Below are 20560 nucleotides of genomic sequence, written 5' to 3' on the forward strand. Positions count from 1 at the left end.
ATCGATTCTTCTTTTACAAAATATTTTGTAGTAGTTAGTCCTCCTCCCCAATCCAGCTTCATTGTTCATTGGAACGCGCAACCTGCTCAGCAATGTAACCTAAGGGAATATGTCGTCTTGTTGTAACTATGACTCCAGTAACTCCCTGGTTGATTACTACGATTTATGAGCAAAATTTTATTCTTCCATGAACTCGACTTTTCATCCGAGTCATCATGTATTCATGATGACTCGGATGTATGTATTCACATAATGTATTCACATCATGTATTTTTATCATCCGAGAAACGTATCGACTGTCTAATTCATGTTGTAAGAAGGTTTTTTGTAAGAAGGCATGTTGTTTAAGGGTTAAGCAATTACCTCTGAAGCATCACAGGCACTTGTTCTTAACAATTCTATCGTACCAAATATGTAATTTTTCCATGCATGCATATTGAAGCACTGTGACATATATGACACTGCACTATCTTCTCCTTTCAGTTCAACTTCGTTGGGAAGCTGTTGGGACCAAAAGGGAATTCACTTAAGCGACTACAGGAAGAGACGATGACCAAGATGGCAATATTAGGCAGAGGATCCATGAAGGATAAACACAAGGTGGGTCAGTGCGGCGAAAGTTACCCGCTGCAAACATGTAAACACCTGACGCCACGGCTTCCCGTGGAAGCCCCAACCCATGTGCCGTGGTCGAACCTGGGTGCGCTAACATTTACCCTAGAAACTTCTGATGGCCGTTAGTAAAGAGAGTTCGCCAAAGGTCATTCACACCTTGATTGAACTGGCACATATTTCTACTTAAGACCTCAACTATCTCCACTTTTTCATAAATATGCTAATAAATATATCTCTATCACATATCCATGCAAATATACGTCCTTCAATACCATGAGATGTTTTCTTTTGATCTTTCCTAGTCTTGCAAAGGCTACTTTCCTTCGTGTCTAATGTCTTAAATAATTTCTGGCCAGGCTATACTCCGTTTTTTTTCAAAGAAAGAACTGAAGTCTTAAACCATAAATGTAAATATAATAAAACTACTTATGCCTGTTTTAGAGCCGTTTGCTGTGGCCTAAATAATTATGTTTGATCGAAAGGAGAATCTCATCATAATTGCCATTTGTGGTGTAATTAACAATTAGTGTATCATTTAGTATTTAAATCCACCTAAAGTTTAGCAATAAAAATTGCTTCTAAAATGAATTGCGTACGACTTTTTCTTGAAGGGCGTGTAATGATTTAATGCAATGTAGTTGAATAAGTCAATACTTTCGCTAAAAATTTCTAAGTCATGATGGATTCACGATAACTGAGCAGACACAATATTCAATGCATAATGGAATGATTAATTAGTTCTCCTAGTGCTAAGGTGAAATTTCCCAAGGTGCTGATTGTGAGATAGAGAATCATGGATTAAAGTTATCAACTCAGTGTCTCATTTCGAGAAAGTCATTTCAAGTCGAGAAAGTGCACACTGAATCAGAGAGAACTATGAAATATTCGACACTCTTTTACAATTCATTTACTATCGATGGATGTAAATTTTAGTCATCATAATCCAAGGATTTGAAATTCATTTCTCGCCGACGAAAATTGGCGAAATGGTAAATAATACTTCGAGGTCTCCATTTCATTTTACATTGTAAAACTATATGCGAAAGTTAGAGTCGCAGACCAATTGCCTCTGGGGAATAAGTTTTTATTGAAAGGAGGTTTTAATGATGTGGTGTTTCATTACTCAGCAATATTTGCTGAGTAAGGAAATTACATTAAGGCCATTACATGGGAGATTTATTTATCATTAACTACATCATCTTAATGTCTCACGGAATTAAATAAAAAATATACAAATGGAACGGAAGGTTGTGTCTGGGAATAGTCACGGTTGGTCTGGGAATTCCCGTTCTCAAATTATGTTGTAATGATCCCAATCCGATCCCTGAGTTTTATCTGCTATATATGTTTAGACGAGAATGGATATGATTTGTTGAAGTATAGTATTGTACGTGGGGAAGGCGACCGACAGCTGAGGTCATTTGCGCCATTAGGGACGGGTAGAGAGAAACCCGGCGTCGGGATTCGCCCGCCCTAAAACGAAAGGCGCTGAGGGGACCACAGCTTAACGTCCCAGGCGACGGACGGAGTGCTGCACTTGATATTCCCTCCATGAAGTACTTAATCATAGATCAAGATACATCTGAAAAATGTCCACTGCCACTGCATTTGAACCCGTACCCACAGGGTGGGAAGCCAACACTCTGGCCACCACACAAACTCCATTCTCTTGTATTGTTGAAAATTGAAGTACTTACGAGAAATTGTAACCGGTTTTTTTTTTGCTCTGATGGGGTGCTACCATAGTCGGCTAATCTTGATCGATTGGTTCTTTTGTTTCAGGAGGAGGAGCTCCGTGGGAGCGGTGACCCGCGCTATTCGCACCTCAACGAAGAGCTGCACGTGGAAGTGACGGCGTTCGCCGCGCCCGCAGAAGCACACGCCCGCATCGCATACGCCCTCGCCGAGATCAGGCGATTCCTCGTGCCGGTGAGTCCACCTGTCCACAATCACGCGGCATTTGTTCCATGTTTTTGCGTCCGTTTCCATTGGTTATAAATAAAGATTCCCATCAAATAGTGGACGTATCCTGAGATCCAATCCCAAATATGAATGAATATATTCCAGATGTCTTAAACTTATGGTGGATATCTTTATTTTTATTATTAACTTATTCTAACCTCAACATTTCGCGATCTTATTTTTGAATCATCAGGTCGTAGGAATTTATATAATTTAATAACGAAATAATCGACAAGCCTTTACTCATTTTCCAAACAGGCCCAGTTCATTGGAGGAGGAGAATTGTTTCAGCTATATATTTGATTGTAAAAATTATCAATCGCCGCTGGTGCATAAATATAATTTCGAAACCATACCAAGAGATTAGCCTATTTTTTTAACATCTACATATTTTTAATTAGGTTAAAACGACATTTTAACGTAATTTAAAAACGTGGAACGTGGAATTTTTTTCTTAGTATTAAATCTTTTGGCCATTCACTCCTAGTAAATTTTTCTGCGCATTTTTATAATGGCGACATTTATTTTTTATACAGAATAAGCTAACTTTGGAGTTTCGTCACACTCTATCGTCTTTAGAAACTAGCGAGAAATGTAAAATGCACTTAATATATATCGCTAACCACATTTTTTTAGCTGAATCTAGATTTCTTGCTGCTGACTAAAGATGCCATTATGTATCCAAGCTGGTTGCAAATAATTTATTTCTATTCTGATAAACTCAAGGCTAGTTCTGTTGGTTATCTTTCGTAATATTCTTGTATTTGAGGTGATCGTCAACTCTGCCAAAAGTCACGAGGCAGGTTGGATAGTTCCTGGACCTAAAGTGCAGGGTTTTCTTGCGCGGTTTTTCTCACAGCCGAAAGAAAAAAACTTGGGTCAGAAGTTCAGCAAAGAGGGAGGAAGTTGGTCTACCCGTTTTCCTTCAATTGTTAAAAATCTAAGCGGCCTGTTCCTTCAGATTGGTGAGCGCTATAAACTCAAGGCAGAGCGAAAATTAAAAAAAGAAATGGTAATAAATGATAGGTGTATTCTTTGAGCATCATCAGTATGCATCGAAGTAACCAGATAGGTACAATATACATTAGGAAAAAGGCTTTTTTTTGGGTTTGCATTCAAGAAACATAAGCTTTCCGTTTATGCATATTCTGGCTCATTATTAACAATTTTTAACTTATTTGCGTTAAGGAATGCCCAAAAGAACATCGCGAAAAAATTTTAAAATTATTTTCCCAGTTATTTTAGCTTCCCGCGAGTGATAGTTATACAGCGTAGGTGTTCGTGCACAATTCCATCAATTTCATTTGCTTCTCAGAAAGAAGAGGAGTGACTTGCAACTCGTGGAATATGGAATAGCACACGGTCCATCCATCATCCACACTCGTTGTAGTCTGATTGTAAACGACCTCATGTCAATAATGATAGAACTTGAATTCGTTCATCAGGTTCGCGTCTGAGGAATATTTTTCCAATACTTCCGCGACACTACCGGTTGGAATATCTTCTGGAGTACAAGTTTGTGGAAGTTCCTTGCTGCGAGTAACGGAATCCAAACGGATGAAGTTTGTGCCGAGAAAAGTTTACACAATGACTCAAAAATACAGGCCTCTTCGGATGCGTGATGTTTCTTTATGTTAGCTACTGAGAATATTTTACATTTTCATAACTCCAATATTTAAATCATTCCGTCGACAAAGTTAATTGATGCTATTAGAAGTAACTGGAAATTAGCCCAAATAATTTTAATTAATCTTCTACTTTTTTCGAATTAATGCACGAACCCGTCTGATCGCACTGAGCGAGTATTCAGTCAAATAAATGTATTCAACGTCTCTAGACGCTGTATCCATTTGGACGCTTAATTATACTATCAATAATCAACTATCATTTTTTTATTCTAGTTTTGTAAATTTCATTATTAAACTTATGTAAAGAGCCTTGTTTTCTACTTATATACGTACTTATTAGTCACAGAGCTTTCCGTAGCTGTATTATTGCCAAGTTTTTTTCTCTTAATACTTCACTGACGAGAATTAAACGCTCAAAATAACCTATTTGTAGCTTAAATTTGAGTCAAATTACACTTAAAAACATACCTTGTGTAATATTTTTGTAAGACTTTGCCTTGGCCAAACCAAAAATAGTCTCATAGTTATTATTATTAATTAAAATAGGTCCTCAGCGTGATGCAAATGTTGAAAAAAAATTTGTACTTATCTTACCATAGTCTCCTTTTAGGTTAGTTCCCTGTAATTGAATTTGTAGAGCACTCCAAGGAGATTAAACCCGTTGTAAATGTTTCCAAAATGGGCCTTTTCCTTGTGTGTCCTTTTCAAAGCTATCCAAACGTTGGGATGTTTCCTTTGCAGCTTATTTTCTGAAGTCCCTCAGAACTAATTTCTGCGATAGGCCTCCTCGTCTCAAGTCAAGTTACCTCGCCGCGCATTTAAAACAATCTCCGAGGCTCATACCTTGAGTACCTAACTTCGAAGACTCGACTACGACTCCTTGACTGAGTTAAGAATGAATTGAATTAAATGTTTTTAATTCGAGTCCAGCGAAGCTCTCATTTTTCTTCATTAAAAACTGTAAAGAAATAGTCAGAGTGATTCATAGTGGGAGCTACTTCACTATTTTTCCTAGGGTGCCCAATATCCACGCTACAACGGGTGGAAAATGAGTACAATTCACAGTTTTTCGTGGAATTCAAGAATGTGCACTTTTAAGTTCGTCGTTTCTCGATGAGACGACCATCAAATGGTCCGCACTCCCGTACCTTTCATAATAAAATTTCGATTAGCCTCCCAAAAATGTAGCCGTCATTTAGATGCTACGCTGGGGAAAAATGTGTATTCATTAGGCTGAAAGGGAATAGCTGTTTTAATAGCTGCCTATGCTTCAGGCTTAGTGTATTTCCCTATTTTTTTCTTCCTTCACTTTTTGAAATTTCCAGCGTCGCTTTTGATCATGGGATAAAAAATGAACGCTAGTTTTCACAGTCGCAGAGTCAACAAAAAATACCTTTTGCATTTCTGCTTCGCGAAAGTAAAACATAGGAAGGCGCGCAACTTTTTCACTCTAATTTTGAACTAATCCCGGCATAGGTAATTCGCTAGGGTTTCCGAAATGGATTCCGGGACGACAGATGTGGGTTATACCTACACTTCCCAAGAATAATGTGTTATTAAGTTTCTTTTTTTTCCTTAACGCAGCAGTGGTATGAGCTTTGAGATTTCCTTGCTAAATTAAAGGGTCCAATCGCGCTTTCTACGTTTTAGGACTTTTAAGTGTTACCTTTCTTTGACTTAATTCCAAATTTATAAAGAAACATCATTTTTTAAGATTTAAATCTGTATATAACGCAACCACATATACCACTGAATTTACTTTTGGCCCAAAACATTCTCCCCTCTCCTGTATAATAGATTAGTTTTGTCTACTTGTCTACCAGGGGGTTATCGCATAGGTGCTAACAGGTTGGTTGGGGACACTTTCTGTGAGGTTAATCAACTCGCTGGTGTCTCCAGATCCAAGCTGTATGGAAAATGTGAACAATACCACGGAAACCTCATGAATACCAACTATCGTTTGCGCTCAAACTGGGTAAAAAATCCTTCGGGCTTCTATTTTCGCCACCGCGGGACGAAAAGAGAATGACGAACCGTAGATCCACGTATCGAACCAATATTCGGATGAATGCTTTCGCGGATGACGTTTTATTTCCTCCGGAATGAAGGAATTTTGACTTTTTGCGTTCGTTACCGAACGAAACAATATCGGAAAACTCTCGGAGTCTTCGCCCTCTTCCTCCTCCTTCTATTAGACGAAATTCTGGTCGGAGAATTCCAGCCCTGGGATAAAGTTATCTTACGTATACGGCCTCGGGCGTCGTCATCCCTCCAAGCGTCCAAGTCGTCACATCCGATGTCGCAGAGCGTGGGAGAGGAAGAAGAATGAAAGAGCGAGCGTGTGGCTCCGCGTAGCGGGGGTGGGCAGAAACTCGGCGACGGCGCCTCGTATTTCATAACCCCGCGGACAAAAACACGGAAGCGCCGATGTCTCACATACGATTCCCGTAACCGCGCCTCCGCTGCCTTCCTTCGCAGGAGATTGATGAGGGGACGTCTTTCGAGGAAGTGTGGGAGGGCGTAAAGTGAGCCCAGGGTGTAAGGTGCTGAGGGGTGGGACATGGAAAGGGGGAGGGGTGAAGGGGCTCTCCAGTTCACGACCCCAAAATACCCATGATCTCCTGGAATATCTATTCCCCCTCCTCTCTTCCGTACCCCAGAGCGCCTCACCCCTGGAACCCATCTTTTCGTATCCCTTTAATGGGGCCATGACCTCGGAATGTTCGCCGGCAGGAAAAGGAAAACCTGCTGCCTCAGTTATGGGCCTCAAGATGACTGGAGCGATTTTTTCAGTCTGACTGCATATTTGCGTAAAAATTTACACGTGTACCTTTGTTATGGTAAGTTTTTTTGGTACGCAACCGAATCAAATTTTTGAAATTTCATCTTAATCGCTATTATTTTACTGGTAGTGTGCAATATTAAGATAAATTTTGCTGTTATTCAATTCCTTTGATACAGTTATTTTTATAAATATGACATAATGTATCGTGATGAAACGAATCTATTAGTTGTTAAAAATTTGGTACATTTTTTCTGCGTTTTTTTTCGTTGTAAGTCAATGAATATAAAGCAAAACTGCATTTACTGCATTTAATCCCCATCCTTACATACATTCTATTTTATTATTCCATTTTAAGCCGTTTACTTACGGATATTGAAGTGTATTTCGACCTAATGCGATGGAAGAAGCCGAAAATGTCTTATAAATGCATGATATAGGTTAAATTATTGCTGTCTTGTGGTTAGAGAACAATATATTGATACCGTGCCAAATAAAGTGCAAAATCTTTTTCAAATACAGTTATTGCCACTGGTTATCCCTAAGCAGTGGAAAATTCTGGGTCTAACATGTGTTAAAGTACAGATTGCCATCCCGACTTTCCCTTTATCTTAGTTATTTCTTCCTATGTGCTTCGACCAAATGTGTTTTGGCAAAGCGATGGGAGAGCACAGTCTGAGCTAAGCGATTTGCACATTATTTTCCACTTCCTTTAAAATAGCTAGCGACGAAAGCTCGAAAATAAATTTTGAAGATGAACCCGGCATTTAGGCTAGCCTGCTTTTTATCCTTGGAACTTCGGCTCTATGTCCCATAAGTGATACCGTGCTTGGAATGTCCCACAAATTTCACCCAACTTAGAAACGGATTACCGCAAAAGAACTCCCTTGGTCCCAGTTTTAATCCACTGCTGGGGTTAAAGTCCCAAGTAGAGTGCCAATACTTGCTAACCAACCGCATCCAAGGGAAAAAAGGCTTTTTTCATGGCCAGCCCCAGTATTAGAAAAGCGATTTTTTTTTGTTTAGCGATGGCACATCATTCAAAAGTGCGGACGAGGGTTGAGGCTCATGCTGAGTTTCCCATCTAACCCTTTGGAGTTGTGTTTGAGCCGTTAGAGATTTTTCCGAGCAAGAAAAACTCGATTTAGGAAGGCTACCTGTTTAAACACGGTTCATACCGTTCAGCGGAAAGTCATGGAAATAAAACTTGGGATCTAAAGTGGTGGAATTGTCCGGGAAATTTTTTTACGGTCAGGTTCTACTAATACACCGATTTAGTGTAAACCAGTGCCAAAAAAATTTCACTAACTCATGATTAACTTTGTGGTATTCCATTATACGTTTTCTTGGATATTACACAATTACTTATACCACTTCTTTTTTACAGAGCGCTTCTTTTTGGATCATAATTTACGCCTGTAGATGATGATAATTCATTGAAACCCTGGTCGCGCTCTGTAATAAAAGAAGTGGTATAAGTAATAATGTAATATCCAAGAAAACTTGCAACCCATTTCTGCCCAACCACTTAACTTAGCTTTGATGCTACTGATACTACTGATCTTTTTGTGACTACTTGATTTCACATTATAAATTTCTGTATTTTTCCCTGTAATCCTGCGTATTCAACGCAAGAAATATTGAGGGAAATTCGGACTTCAAATCAGGGAAATGGAAAATGAAGATTGGCATGAACCCTGTGAAAGCTACTTAAAATCTCGAGCCCTTACTCCCCTTTGAACGAGTTTCATTTTACTCTGAAATCATCTCGAGCGACTCAAAGGCAGTTTTCTCAGAGAGGAGAAATGGGAGGAGATTGTTGTAGGTAGTATGCCGCACCGCCGTGAGGATGGGAGCGACTCTAAAGGTGTGTGGGGTTGGCTGTTTGCGGGTGGGTGTGGGTAAGTATAAAATAATAATAAAAATAAAGTGGAAGGACGGAAGGCCCCCGGGGGAGGTGTGAAATAACTCTCTTTTTTTTGGTTGGGGGAATATAACCAGATTTATGGCTGCAGTGGGAGGGGGCACTTTCCTCGCCGGGGCAAAAGGCGCTTCCCTTTTTATTCTTGCTCTCCCACGCCCCACTGCCTTCATTTTTTTTTCTCGCTTCGCTCTCTCCTCCTCGCGGGCGGCGTGCGAGACCTCTCCGGGCAAAGTGTGCAATTCCTCAATCACTCCCGGGGTCAAAATAAAAAGCAACGCGCCCGCAAAATGCTTCTCGCGTACGTATCAAACTTCAGAATACCTGAGCCCTCTCTTTTTTCATTCTCCTTAAACTCAGTATTCAAGTAGTGTGAAACCATATTTGATTCTAACGGTTAGGATTTACTATTTTACTGGAAAATTTAAATACAACGTTCCCTTTATGGAGTGAAAATTGTAAATTTATACCATTTTTACAGGATAAATTAGTCACAGGCATAATGATTATAATTTTTTTATGACAGGTGGGTTACCCATTTACAAAATGTACCATTTGTTAAATAAAAATTTGTAAAATATTCCTTATAATTGCTTTCTCCTCGTAGTCTAACATGATAGAGTCATGTGTTATTTTCTGTACAAAAATAGTTGATAAATAGAAAAATGATGCACAAATGCTAGTGCATATTTAATGTCTTGCAAAACCACTAAGACACATGTAATACTAATAGATATATGTCAAAAAATTAACTTGTTTAATACCTACTTGCGTCAAATTAAATGAGAGCAGATGCGAGTCAATGTGGCGATTTATTACTTTCGTTGAGTTCCATATACTCACTCGTGACGTATTGTAACATGACCTTTTATGCTATAAATGATAAACATATTGACGCATATTTACACTTTAAAATTTCACGCAATCACATATTTTTCCATAAAATAATACACATAACAAGTTATTGCATTATTATTAATAATATTATTTTTATTTAATTATTAACGTGCCAGACCTGCCCATACTTGAAGGCGATTCCCAACGGTTTTGCATCAGTCCAGTTATACATGCCATTTGTGGCAATACCGAGCGTAAACACTGGAAAGATCCCGTTTTCTGTTTTATCTTTTTGAGCTTTAGAGTGTTCATTGAAATTTTTCTTTGAAATCTAATTTTAACGTCCTGGTATATTCCATTGAAATGGTATTATTGCATTCTCTGGTGCAATGCTTCCTAAGCTGATTCACCTTCCATCATTGAGAACAGGCCAGTTTCGGTAAACTTGCTCTGCGTTCCTTCTACTTGGAAAACCTCGCTCCCAAAATTCTGTGTTTTTTGGCTCTTCTTAATGTTAATCATTAATCCGTGTCCTTCTTATCGATTAGAGTGAATGTGTTAAATCTCAACTTCCATATTGCATTTCTGAGCTTTTTTTAATTTTTCTCAGGCACCATTTTACCTAGAACTTCATAGATTCTTCTTCACAATCTTTAGCTTCCTGGGGCCAATTCTACGGAAGTTGAAACAAAATCATTGTGCACCGGCCATGGAGGCTTGCACTTAGCTCACTCACTTACTCAATGGTTCCACCTGAAGATTGGTTTGGATAGGTGAGGGTAAGGCTCACCCCAGAATTTCCACTTGCGTGCGAATTTCACACATTCAGGGTAGAGGACTATTTGCTGCTCTTACCTGTCGCCCTTCTTGTTGTGAAATTGAAACAACCCGGATAAAACCTCGAAAACTGTTTTTATCAGCCACGAAGTTGAAGCTTCAGATGCATACTATCAAATAGTTTGTCTGTAACTACCCGAATTATTTTTTCTGAACTTGCACATTAGCAATATACATTATGTCAAAGTTGGGAAAATTTGGTAATTTATCAAAAATATATAATATAAGGTAAATTTTTCAAGAATTTTTTTTCAACTTTGACTTCATGTATAACGTTACTATCCAAGCACAGTAAAAAATTATTCGCGATGTTATTTACAAAGAATTCGAGTACGTTTTGCAACATTTCAACTTCTTGACTAAAAAAATACTTTTGTAGACGTTTGCAATTTCGGGCCGCTGTGCTCAATTTCCCTTCTGGGAAATTTAATGAAGTAAATGAAATGGAGTTGGGGTACTACCGATAAATACTTTAGGGGTCATCTTGTATCCAAAGTGTTTTATGTATTAATTCACCTTTCATACTCTTTTCTCATCAACATCATCAATCCATTTGAAGATTTGTGTCGCAAAATGCTCGATTCATATATCTAATATTTTAACACTTACATAATTAATCCACTTTGCATCCTTCATCATCTTCTCTTTGTATCTCATCCGGAGTCTACCTCTGCCGTTTTTACCTCCCACCTGTCCTTCAGCGAGAATTTACATAAGACAATCTTGTTGTGTCGATTATATTTGTTCCGTCGTCTACACAAGATGTCCGAAAGAGTTTTCTCGTTCTCTTCATGAAAATTCCATTATTATACAATTCCAGTTGAAGAAAAAACTAGCAATAAATTTCAATGCAGCTTTTAACGAGAAAAGCTTTGGGGCGATTATAGAAAACATTAGAGTGAACTGGACGCCATAAATCGCTCTTCTGAAAAACTAATCATAAACTACCGCGCACCCTGTTGAGTTGAAAGGTTCCTTGGCTGCCTCAGTTTCTTTTCCTGAGTTTACTTCTTCATTCTATATTATGCTCGTATATTTTTCATCTCCAAATGACATCTTCCATGATTCACGGTTTGAATAAACAAAACACGGTAAAAAAGCACAGGAAACACACCAACACCTTCAAGTATTCCTCTCGATCTCTACACCTGGTTATTGCAGTATTTTTGGCCGATGTTTCGTACAAGATGTGATAAAAAAAAGTCCAGACTGATTTTATATCTTGTTTGTTTTATTAATCGAAATAATCATCTTCAAAGAACATGCTTTGGCTCATGATACACCTTTGTCAACGTTTATTCCAACTCACGAACCCTGCCTGTAAGCCGCCTTGGGGATCCTCTTCGGGTCCGCCGTATAATTAGTGAATGCCCGAAACAGAGTTAAATCAATGCCTTTTCAGGGTTGATTTTAACTATGGAAACAAAAAGAAGTCTTATGGAGAGTAGGGTGGCTGCAGGATCATGAAAGTTCTTGTTTTGGCGAAAAACTCTGTCACAATCAGCGTGTGAGTCGGCGCGTTATCGTGGTGGAAACGCCATCATGAGGGACAAATTTTGATGCGAGACGCGTCATGCCAAAAATTACAATTAAAATTGTCTGACATTATCCAAAACTAATTTTCAATTCTTTGGCTACTTCCCCAACATATAAACAGCGAATTTCTCGCACCGAATTGTTCACCAATTAGAAAAAGTGGGGATCTGTCGATGTGGAAGGCCGCCCGAACGGTTCGCGCATCTGTAGAGGTTCTGTCCGATTTAAAACAACTGTACCTCTCATAACACTTGCTACGAGTCACAGATTTATTAAAAAAGTCTTAATGAACCATTCCAAACGCCAGTAGCACTATTGCCAAGTTTGAAACAAAATTTCACGCACAAACCCTGTTCCTTCATTGATGCCGTTGCACGCGGCGGCGAACCGTATCTCGGTGGCTACGGGCGAACAGGTACCGCTGCTGCTAAGTAGCGACTTGACGTAAACAAACTCAAAACCACGTTTTATCGCCAGATATGTCGCAAGATGATCCACATTGTTTCGTTTCGATCTGTTGAACGGTTCACGCAGAATAAAATCAGTCCGGTCTTTTTGTGATCACTCCTTGTATGTAGGATTACATTGAGAAAATAGCACGCCTTGATAATGTCAACTCAAGCTCAACGTCGGCCTATACGATTGCAATAACCTGATGCAGAACCCCTGAGGAATACTTGAATATTATTTACTAGAAAAAAATTAAATCGTTTACTCCAACACACATGTCTATTACATGACGCGTTCCTAATAATTTCATTCGACCGTTAATTCAAAAACGACCAAAATTCACCCTAATTTTCGCGCTTATTTCACCGAGCTCCGAGCCAATCCTATTTTTATGAACTCACAGGATATATTTCCTTTCACCCCGCAGGACTACAACGATGAGATCCGGCAGGAGCAGATGCGTGAGATGCAGCTGATGCAGAGTGCGGACGCGATCGAGCTGAGCGGGGGCTGCCTGGAGGAGCTGTCTGGAGACGGCGCGGGGGTGGAGGGAGGAGGGGGCGGAGGCGGGGGCGGCGGCGGGGGCCGTGGGGACGGCTCGCACACTCCCCCCTCGCCCCCGGCCACGTCGGCTAACCACGTGTCCCCGACTGGGGCGGGCGGCGGCGGAGGCGGAGTTTCGCCCTCCGGGGGCAAGCAGACGGAAGCGGGGGGTGGCCGGGTGTACATGCACCCATCGCTCCGGGGGATGTCCTCGACCAGGGCCCACGGCGGAATCCCACCCCCGGGAACAGGTGAGTACATACCCACCCACCAATTCCAGCCGCAAACGCAAAATTGACCAGTCAATGGTACATAAATTATTATTATGAAGGGTGCTTCAAGAGGAACCTGCGATACTTCAGGAGGTGGTAGGGAAGACAATTTTAAGCATTTTTTATCCAAAAACATGGGGTCGCAATTTTTTAGTTACTGAGCTATGGCAACGCTAACATTTTTTTGGATGAACCTTGCCGTTACCATAAAAACTGCATTTCTTGAGTATCCAGCATTGTTTCATGCCCTAAAAATTCCAGAGTATTGAATAAAATGTTCGAAAGGCTGGAACCCAAGAAAAGCTGTATTCATGGTGACTACAAAGTTCATAAAATAATGTTTGTGTCGCCATATCTCAGCAACTAAGGAGTCGAACCCACGTTTATGGACAAAAAAATACTAAAAATTGTCTCCCCTACCAAACTCCTGAAGTATTGCGGATTTCTCCTAAAGCATCCTGTATCAATCCCATTTAGGTAGGATTACAGGGAATATTTTGCAGATCACCCCGGCTTATGTCCGTTTCTAACTTCCCTTTTCGTTTCACAATTCCTTTCAGTCAAACTATGAATCCTATTCTCTTTCGTTCATTCCCGATCTTATCAAACAACCTGCCCTCAAAAACTGTTTTCAACCTACCCTCCCCACTAAGTACTCCTAGTTCCTTCCAAGCCTTCTGTCTCGTACGTATCTCATCTACACAGTGGCGTTACTAAGGGGGCGGGGATGAGGGGATGTATCCGTCCCCAAACCCTCAGACAAACGAAAAAAATATTTAAAAATCTTGTCTGGATTTTAATTTAATAACTGCAATTGCTTTAAATTGAATTTTATGTGCCAAAATGATGTAAAATGCATATTCAGGAATGTTATTTTTCAAAAGTTTTCCTGAACTACCCGATTCCTGGGGGGGGGTAGCCCCCACTAATCCCTCTCGTACCCCCCAAAGCCCTCCCCGCCCCCCCCCCCCCCAAAGCATATTCCTAGTTGCACCACTGCATCTACAAGTTTCCTCTCCGTATCCACCATTTTCGACACTTCGCCGTTCCTCGTTCTCTCCATCCCCTTTACCGTCTCCTTTCTAATACACGCCCTCGTCTCTAACGCCTCGGGTTATTACTACTACTTTCTCTTAATATTTTTTAATTTCAAGATATTTGATTATCTGATGTATTAGGAATTATCTTATTTTTAGACTTTTGATTTTCTATTTTGTTTTATGTTATTTTATTTATGTTATTTTATATTATTTATGTTGAAAACTTGGAGTGAAAGCTTCGCTACGCAGTGATTTGATACTGCAAAATTGAGAAATTTTAATCATTGATACAATAGAAAAAATATTTATTCCGCACTGCATCAAACTTCTACAGAGATCTTTTAAGGCATATAGCAATAAATTATGGTAATAAACGCGTAATGAGTTATGGCGTGATGAATTCCTGCTGTGATTACCTTAAAATTGTTAAAATAGTAGTGACGATTTTCGCTCATATTTTTCCCAAGTTACATTTCTGGAATAATTTTATCTATTATTCTTCAGGTTAAAATGTCTGATCTGAGATCACAAGTAAGATTTACTTAATTCATTCTTTACTTTGTCGGTATGCCAAATAGGGATTTTTACTGATTCCTTTTTTTCTTCCCGAGTTTTCTTCCGGTTAAAAACTACTGACTCATGACTTATTTTTTTGACTGAAAACTCTCCGTAGGCATGGGTCATCAGGTTAATGAACCATTTTCCAATTTTCCCTTCGTTTTACTGGGGCTGAAAGAAATTCAGGGCTCGTCCTTCTATTGTCGTCTGACTGCATCTCTAATGGCGTCTCTCTAAAAAAGCTGTCATTGGATTTTAGACTATTCGACTTTTTTTCGTTCAGCCGTAGAGTTTTCTCTTGCGTGAATAATTGTCAATTGCCGCCGTTGGAGGTGAACTAACAAGTCAAATTGCGGCCCCCAGACCCGTTGTGGACATTGACGTTAATCTGATCTTGACGTTGAAAACAGTCATTTCAAGGTATAGTTCTTCCAGGTAATCATTTTACAAGTTCCTTTGGGAGAGCGTACGTTATATTTTCAGTCAAGAGAGGTCGTACATCTCCGATTAGCCTCTGGGGCTATTCGGTACACGCGCTCTGTACTGACTTAATTATCCTCCATGGAAACAAGGGAATCCTCCATAGATTTTATTTAACTTTGATACACGTTGTGCTTGAAGTGCATGCTAAAAAATTATTGCGTACTTTCTTCCCTAAAAACCGCATTTTGAGGAAATGTGTTTTGTCATGATTTAGCATATTATTTGGCTGAAGAAAAAAAAGGATATCATAAATTATCTTTATAGCAATCAAAGACAAGTTTTATCCATTTCTTTTCAATGGGGAGATTTGATACTTGAGGGTTTGCAGATATTCAGTCATGGCTTACCAAGTTCGGCTTTCATGAGAAGTTGTAAACTTTTCCTTGGTTTCTTTAATGTAGCACGAAGTTTATTTTTTGTGAGTACTGTAGTTATTTTTCTGCTTTACGTAATTTTTATACCAACATACGAGGAAAAATGCCTAATTGAATAAGATTTTCCTACTGAAATAACACAAGTTGGTTCAGAACCAGCGATCTTCCCGCATGACCGTCTCGCATGGTGTGTTCAGTAGCGTACTTTAATTAAGCGTTCTTAACGCCGAACTACGATGCAACTTCATGCATGATTTATTTTTTGCAACGTTAGTTGAAATATATTCATTCAAGTTAAAATTTAATACCTCGCTTTGATTGCAATTTTCAGAGCGCGAAATTTTTCTAATATTACCTACGGTTGGGTGTGAGGCCGACTAAAACAAAATTAAAAACCGTTAACGGCAAATTCATTAATCCGCCGCGAATGAGAACTTCGGCTCGGGTAATCCAGCCGTCTCATCCGACTATTTCCAGCGATGCGAACGCATAGGGCGTGTAGTGAGCATGTTATCCCTCGGGGCTACATAAAACAGACTAAAAGCTGGAGATTTCTCTCCTGTGGTTGGTTTTTTCTCCAGATGTTTCAGTCGTGAATATTGGCCGATGAAAAGTAATGTGCTTGATATTGTCTGTTTCACTCGCAGGAAAATCGATTTTTTATATTTGAAGGCTGGTATTTTGCTTTTTTATTGCGCAGAAGATTTTATACTATGGTATAATTTCCATGAATTTTTCTCGAAAAATTATTTTGATCTTGGAATACACCTGTTCTAAATGTAAGAATTTAGACAACAGTATTAATAAGCAAGGTCGGATCAAGGATTGCTTCTGTAGGGAAGATACAAGGGTCTGACGTACAAACGGTCTTCTCATATTTGAGATTAAAAACAACATAGGTACAGCAATTATTGTATGAACTATTCTTTCTATTTAAATATGAAAGTCATTAATATGAAATTAATTGATAGAGGCTCCGTAATATACAAAACAAAACGAACTTAGTGGTCATCTTCATCTTGTGGTGTTATGCCCATCTGCAGGTCCGCCGCGCCAATGCTGTCTCCATTCCCTCCTGTCTCCGGCCATCTCCGGCCTTAAAGTCTCCATATCTTCCAATTTTTACGTTGTCGATAAACTTTAGCCTTCTCCTTCCCCTTCTTCTGATCCCTAACTTAGTAATAACCGTATTAAAAATCTTGTCTATTTTTTAAGCGTCTGGGGGGGGGGGGGGACGTGCCGCAGTGCCCCTCCCATAAATCCGCCTATTGATACGACCTTACATGTTCACCACTTATGCCCATGTATCCTTGTGTTATTCCAGCTTCTTGCAGCTCATTATGCTGTACTAAGCTGTAACTATTTCCGAAGGCATTTCTGGTTTTCAGCATTTTTACTTATTACTCGCACGTGCTCAATATCCATAATCGTGGTAAGGTATAATTGGAATTTATCGTTGATATTTCCTGTGGAACTATTTTTTCCTAATCATCATAGTTTCCTGTAAGTATGTCTAATTCGCATATATGAGGTTGACGGTTAATTCTCTGTTTGCGTTTATTTGCAGTTGAAATAGTAAAATACTAATTCTACCTCTTCTTTATTTGTGAGCAATACCAGGAAGACCGCAAATAATTGCGGCAATTCTCGAAAACTCAATTTTAAAAATGCTAAATTTGAGTTACCGCGGGATGAAATGTAATTACTTTCATTGAATTTCCTACAATATCTCTTTCATCAAATGAAAGCTTTTTTGCTTTTTCCCGGCGCATTTTCATGCATTTAATACTTTATTACATCCACATAATGGGAATGTAAATCATAACAAAAGTCTGAAAGTCGGAATTATCGAGTGAAGCCTGGCTATTCATGGAGCTTTTTTTATCTCTTCTATATTTCGCTAAAATATAATATTTGTAATACTAGAATGTTCTGTAGTGCTCCCATTTAATAATCAGGGCTCAAATAATGCAACCAAAATAAATAGCCGCATGCAGGTTTGTTGCGTTTCCACCGAGTCTTTGTAATCGAATACTCGCATCGTCTCTTTGTGGCAACTCGAAATCGAGGTGGCGCATTTCTATGAAATTAAACATTTCACGCCCACGGGTCCGCTTTCGGCGCTATATCGCGATGATGGGGACGCCATCCGCGGGAAAGCGGCGACAGCAGCAGCTGCCCGTGATTTCGCCTCTCTTTTGTTCAACGCGTTTACTCCGTTGTCATCGCTACCGCAGCCCCGCTCGTCAAAATCACATTCACAGGGGATCTGGCAAAAATACAGCGGGCTAATATTTACAATTCGAATACACCGTTTTCTCGTACCGTGTCACATTACAGGCCACAACATGCATTCATAGTACTAAATTCCTAAGATTGGTACACTGCAGCCCTCCATTTTCTCCTTCCCTTAGCACTTACTTCTTTGTCGGGCTACTTCCTTCAGTTCCCTGATTTTCTTCTTCCTTGTATCCTTCATCTGTCTCAAGCACTTATCTTAAGGTCTCCCTTGCGATGCTTTTCCGTCAATTTTTCCCTCAATTCCGTCCGTCATGCAACTACTTATGTCTTATGGCATGCCATAATCGCTGTTCGTCCGTACGGAGCCCCGCAGTTCCCTACTTACTATTCCCTTCTTAAGAGTTCTTCCACCATACTACACAGTACACTTCATCGTTAATCAACCTATCCGTCCAATTGATACGGCCCGCTCCTAGTACCAGACCTCGAATGCTTCAAATCTTTTGTGGTCGGATTTTCCAAATGACCAAGTTTCCGATCCGAAGAGTGGCAGCTCCCACGCCTATGTCTTCGCACGTTTATCTGTCGCATGGAACCGGCCCGCCGCTAATACCAGGTCCTCAAGGCTTCAAACCTTTTATGCTCGGATTTTCTGATCGGCCAAGTTTCCGTTCCGTAGAAAGCAGAAGCCCACGCCAGTGTTTTCGCATGTTTATGAATCGAATTGATCCGGCCCGTCGCTTGTACCAGATCTCGAAGGCTTCAAATCTTTTATGGACGGGATTTTAGATCGACCAAGTTTCCGATCTGTATATTGCCAATGCCCACGCGAATGTTTTTGCTCACTATTTCCTTGTCATAATGTTTCCATGATGCAGTCTGGCTGCAGAAATTATAGAGAGAAACCGGATGAGGCGTGCTGAAAGGTGTGCCAAGGTTTCCGTGAATTGGGCTTTTTGTGCCAATTTCAGGCGGTGGAGTTGGGTTTTGGAGGGGATCTCGATTAATAAGTGGCTGTGGGAGGTAACCGTGGAAAGTGTGTGGGCCTTCCCCGAGGGAGATTGGCGCGTGATGCCGGGGGCGAAGGTAATCGAAGCCGGGGAAAATGAGAAAGCGAGCGCGCTTCGTCCCACTAGCCCCCTTCTTCCATCCTTGTCACTCCTCTCCACTCCACCCACCTCTGCTGCGAGAGAATTTAGCTGCAGGTACATCAGTTTCATCCTGAATGACGCATAGTGGCAAAAATAAAAATTGGAAATTAAATAAAGACTCCCAAATTTTTTTACTTGTTGATTACAAATCTTGTCGAGACCATTTGTTGAAACTGTGGAATGTGTGAAAGTGATATATGTTTGATACGCTAAGCCGATTTTTTGAATTCGCTGTTTGACATAATGTTGACTTATGTTTGATTGCTGGAGTTTTTTTCGTGTATTTTGTGGTATTAATTGTCATGGTTATTTAATGGAGTGCATAAACTCCTTATAATTTGATGATATAAACTACGTTGAAACTATGATGCGTTTGTTATTATGCAGAATATAGTCTGTGAAAAAATTAATATCAACTCTTATGTACTTTGCGTTTTACCCTTCAGGTTACAGTAGTATTTTATTATTATTTAATTACAGAATATTCTCATTATCTAATCGAGAGAATTTTTAACATGACAGAAATTTGTTAGCCATTGAACCTTAACCGGCAAAAATACTAATTATTTCCCCTCACATCTATCTCATACATTAAGTTATTGCTGTTGGATCTTGGGTTATTCACGTTTATAAATGACCAGTCAACACCAAGTTATTGACGAATGATTCGATACGTAAAGGAAGCAGTAAAAGTCGGTAATTTTGATGCATAAAGCAATGAAAGTAAGGTGAATGTTCAATTTGTAGGAGGTTTCCGCGGAGAGTTCTTGCGATGGCTTGAATTTTCCAAGCCAAATTGAATCAAAAAAAGCCTTCGTTTGGATTTTTTGCCTATTTTGAAAGTTTCGGGGATTAGCCTCGGCTTATTTTTGGCCTCACGGGTGGTGACCTCAGATCCCGACAAGCTGAATATGCGACCTGCGGACGAGACCACAACTAATGTCGACCTCGGCACCTGTTATTTTGTATCGTCCTTTAGTGCCCTTCCGTAAAGTTTTTGGCGTCCATTTTTACCTCCAGGATCCTCATTTTCACCTCTGTGGCTTCCGTGGCTCAGTCTGTGAATTTCTTTCATTTGGCCGTACAAAACCTAGTCGTACACGTTTCTCGTGAAAATTCCCTGTGCGTGTGAGACTTGAACATCGTCCTCCCTCGTGATCACGTGAAGCTTTGAGGTTACTTTCACGATCTGCCTTTGGTGAGAGAAAGGAAAAACTCATGCATTTTTGTAGTTTTGTCGTCCCACAGTCGGACCGTTCTCTTAGCAGGATATTCATTGTTTTGGATATTTCTGAGATGACGGTTTTTATGAGGTCCTCTTACGAGGTCT

General features: G+C 39.9%; 1 protein-coding gene across 1 annotated transcript in view; it reads left to right on the forward strand.

Moving 5' to 3' along the window:
• Window positions 1-20560, forward strand: part of LOC124155236 — a 553184-nt gene that overhangs the window by 452702 nt on the left and 79922 nt on the right. The window contains exons 3-5 of the mRNA XM_046528953.1: window positions 484-600; window positions 2398-2544; window positions 12996-13362. Coding sequence (XP_046384909.1) covers window positions 484-600; window positions 2398-2544; window positions 12996-13362 — 631 coding nt within the window. The remainder of the gene's footprint in view (window positions 1-483; window positions 601-2397; window positions 2545-12995; window positions 13363-20560) is intronic.

The sequence above is a fragment of the Ischnura elegans genome, chromosome 3 (assembly GCF_921293095.1).
Source record: "Ischnura elegans chromosome 3, ioIscEleg1.1, whole genome shotgun sequence".
In the NCBI taxonomy this organism is placed as follows: domain Eukaryota; kingdom Metazoa; phylum Arthropoda; class Insecta; order Odonata; family Coenagrionidae; genus Ischnura; species Ischnura elegans.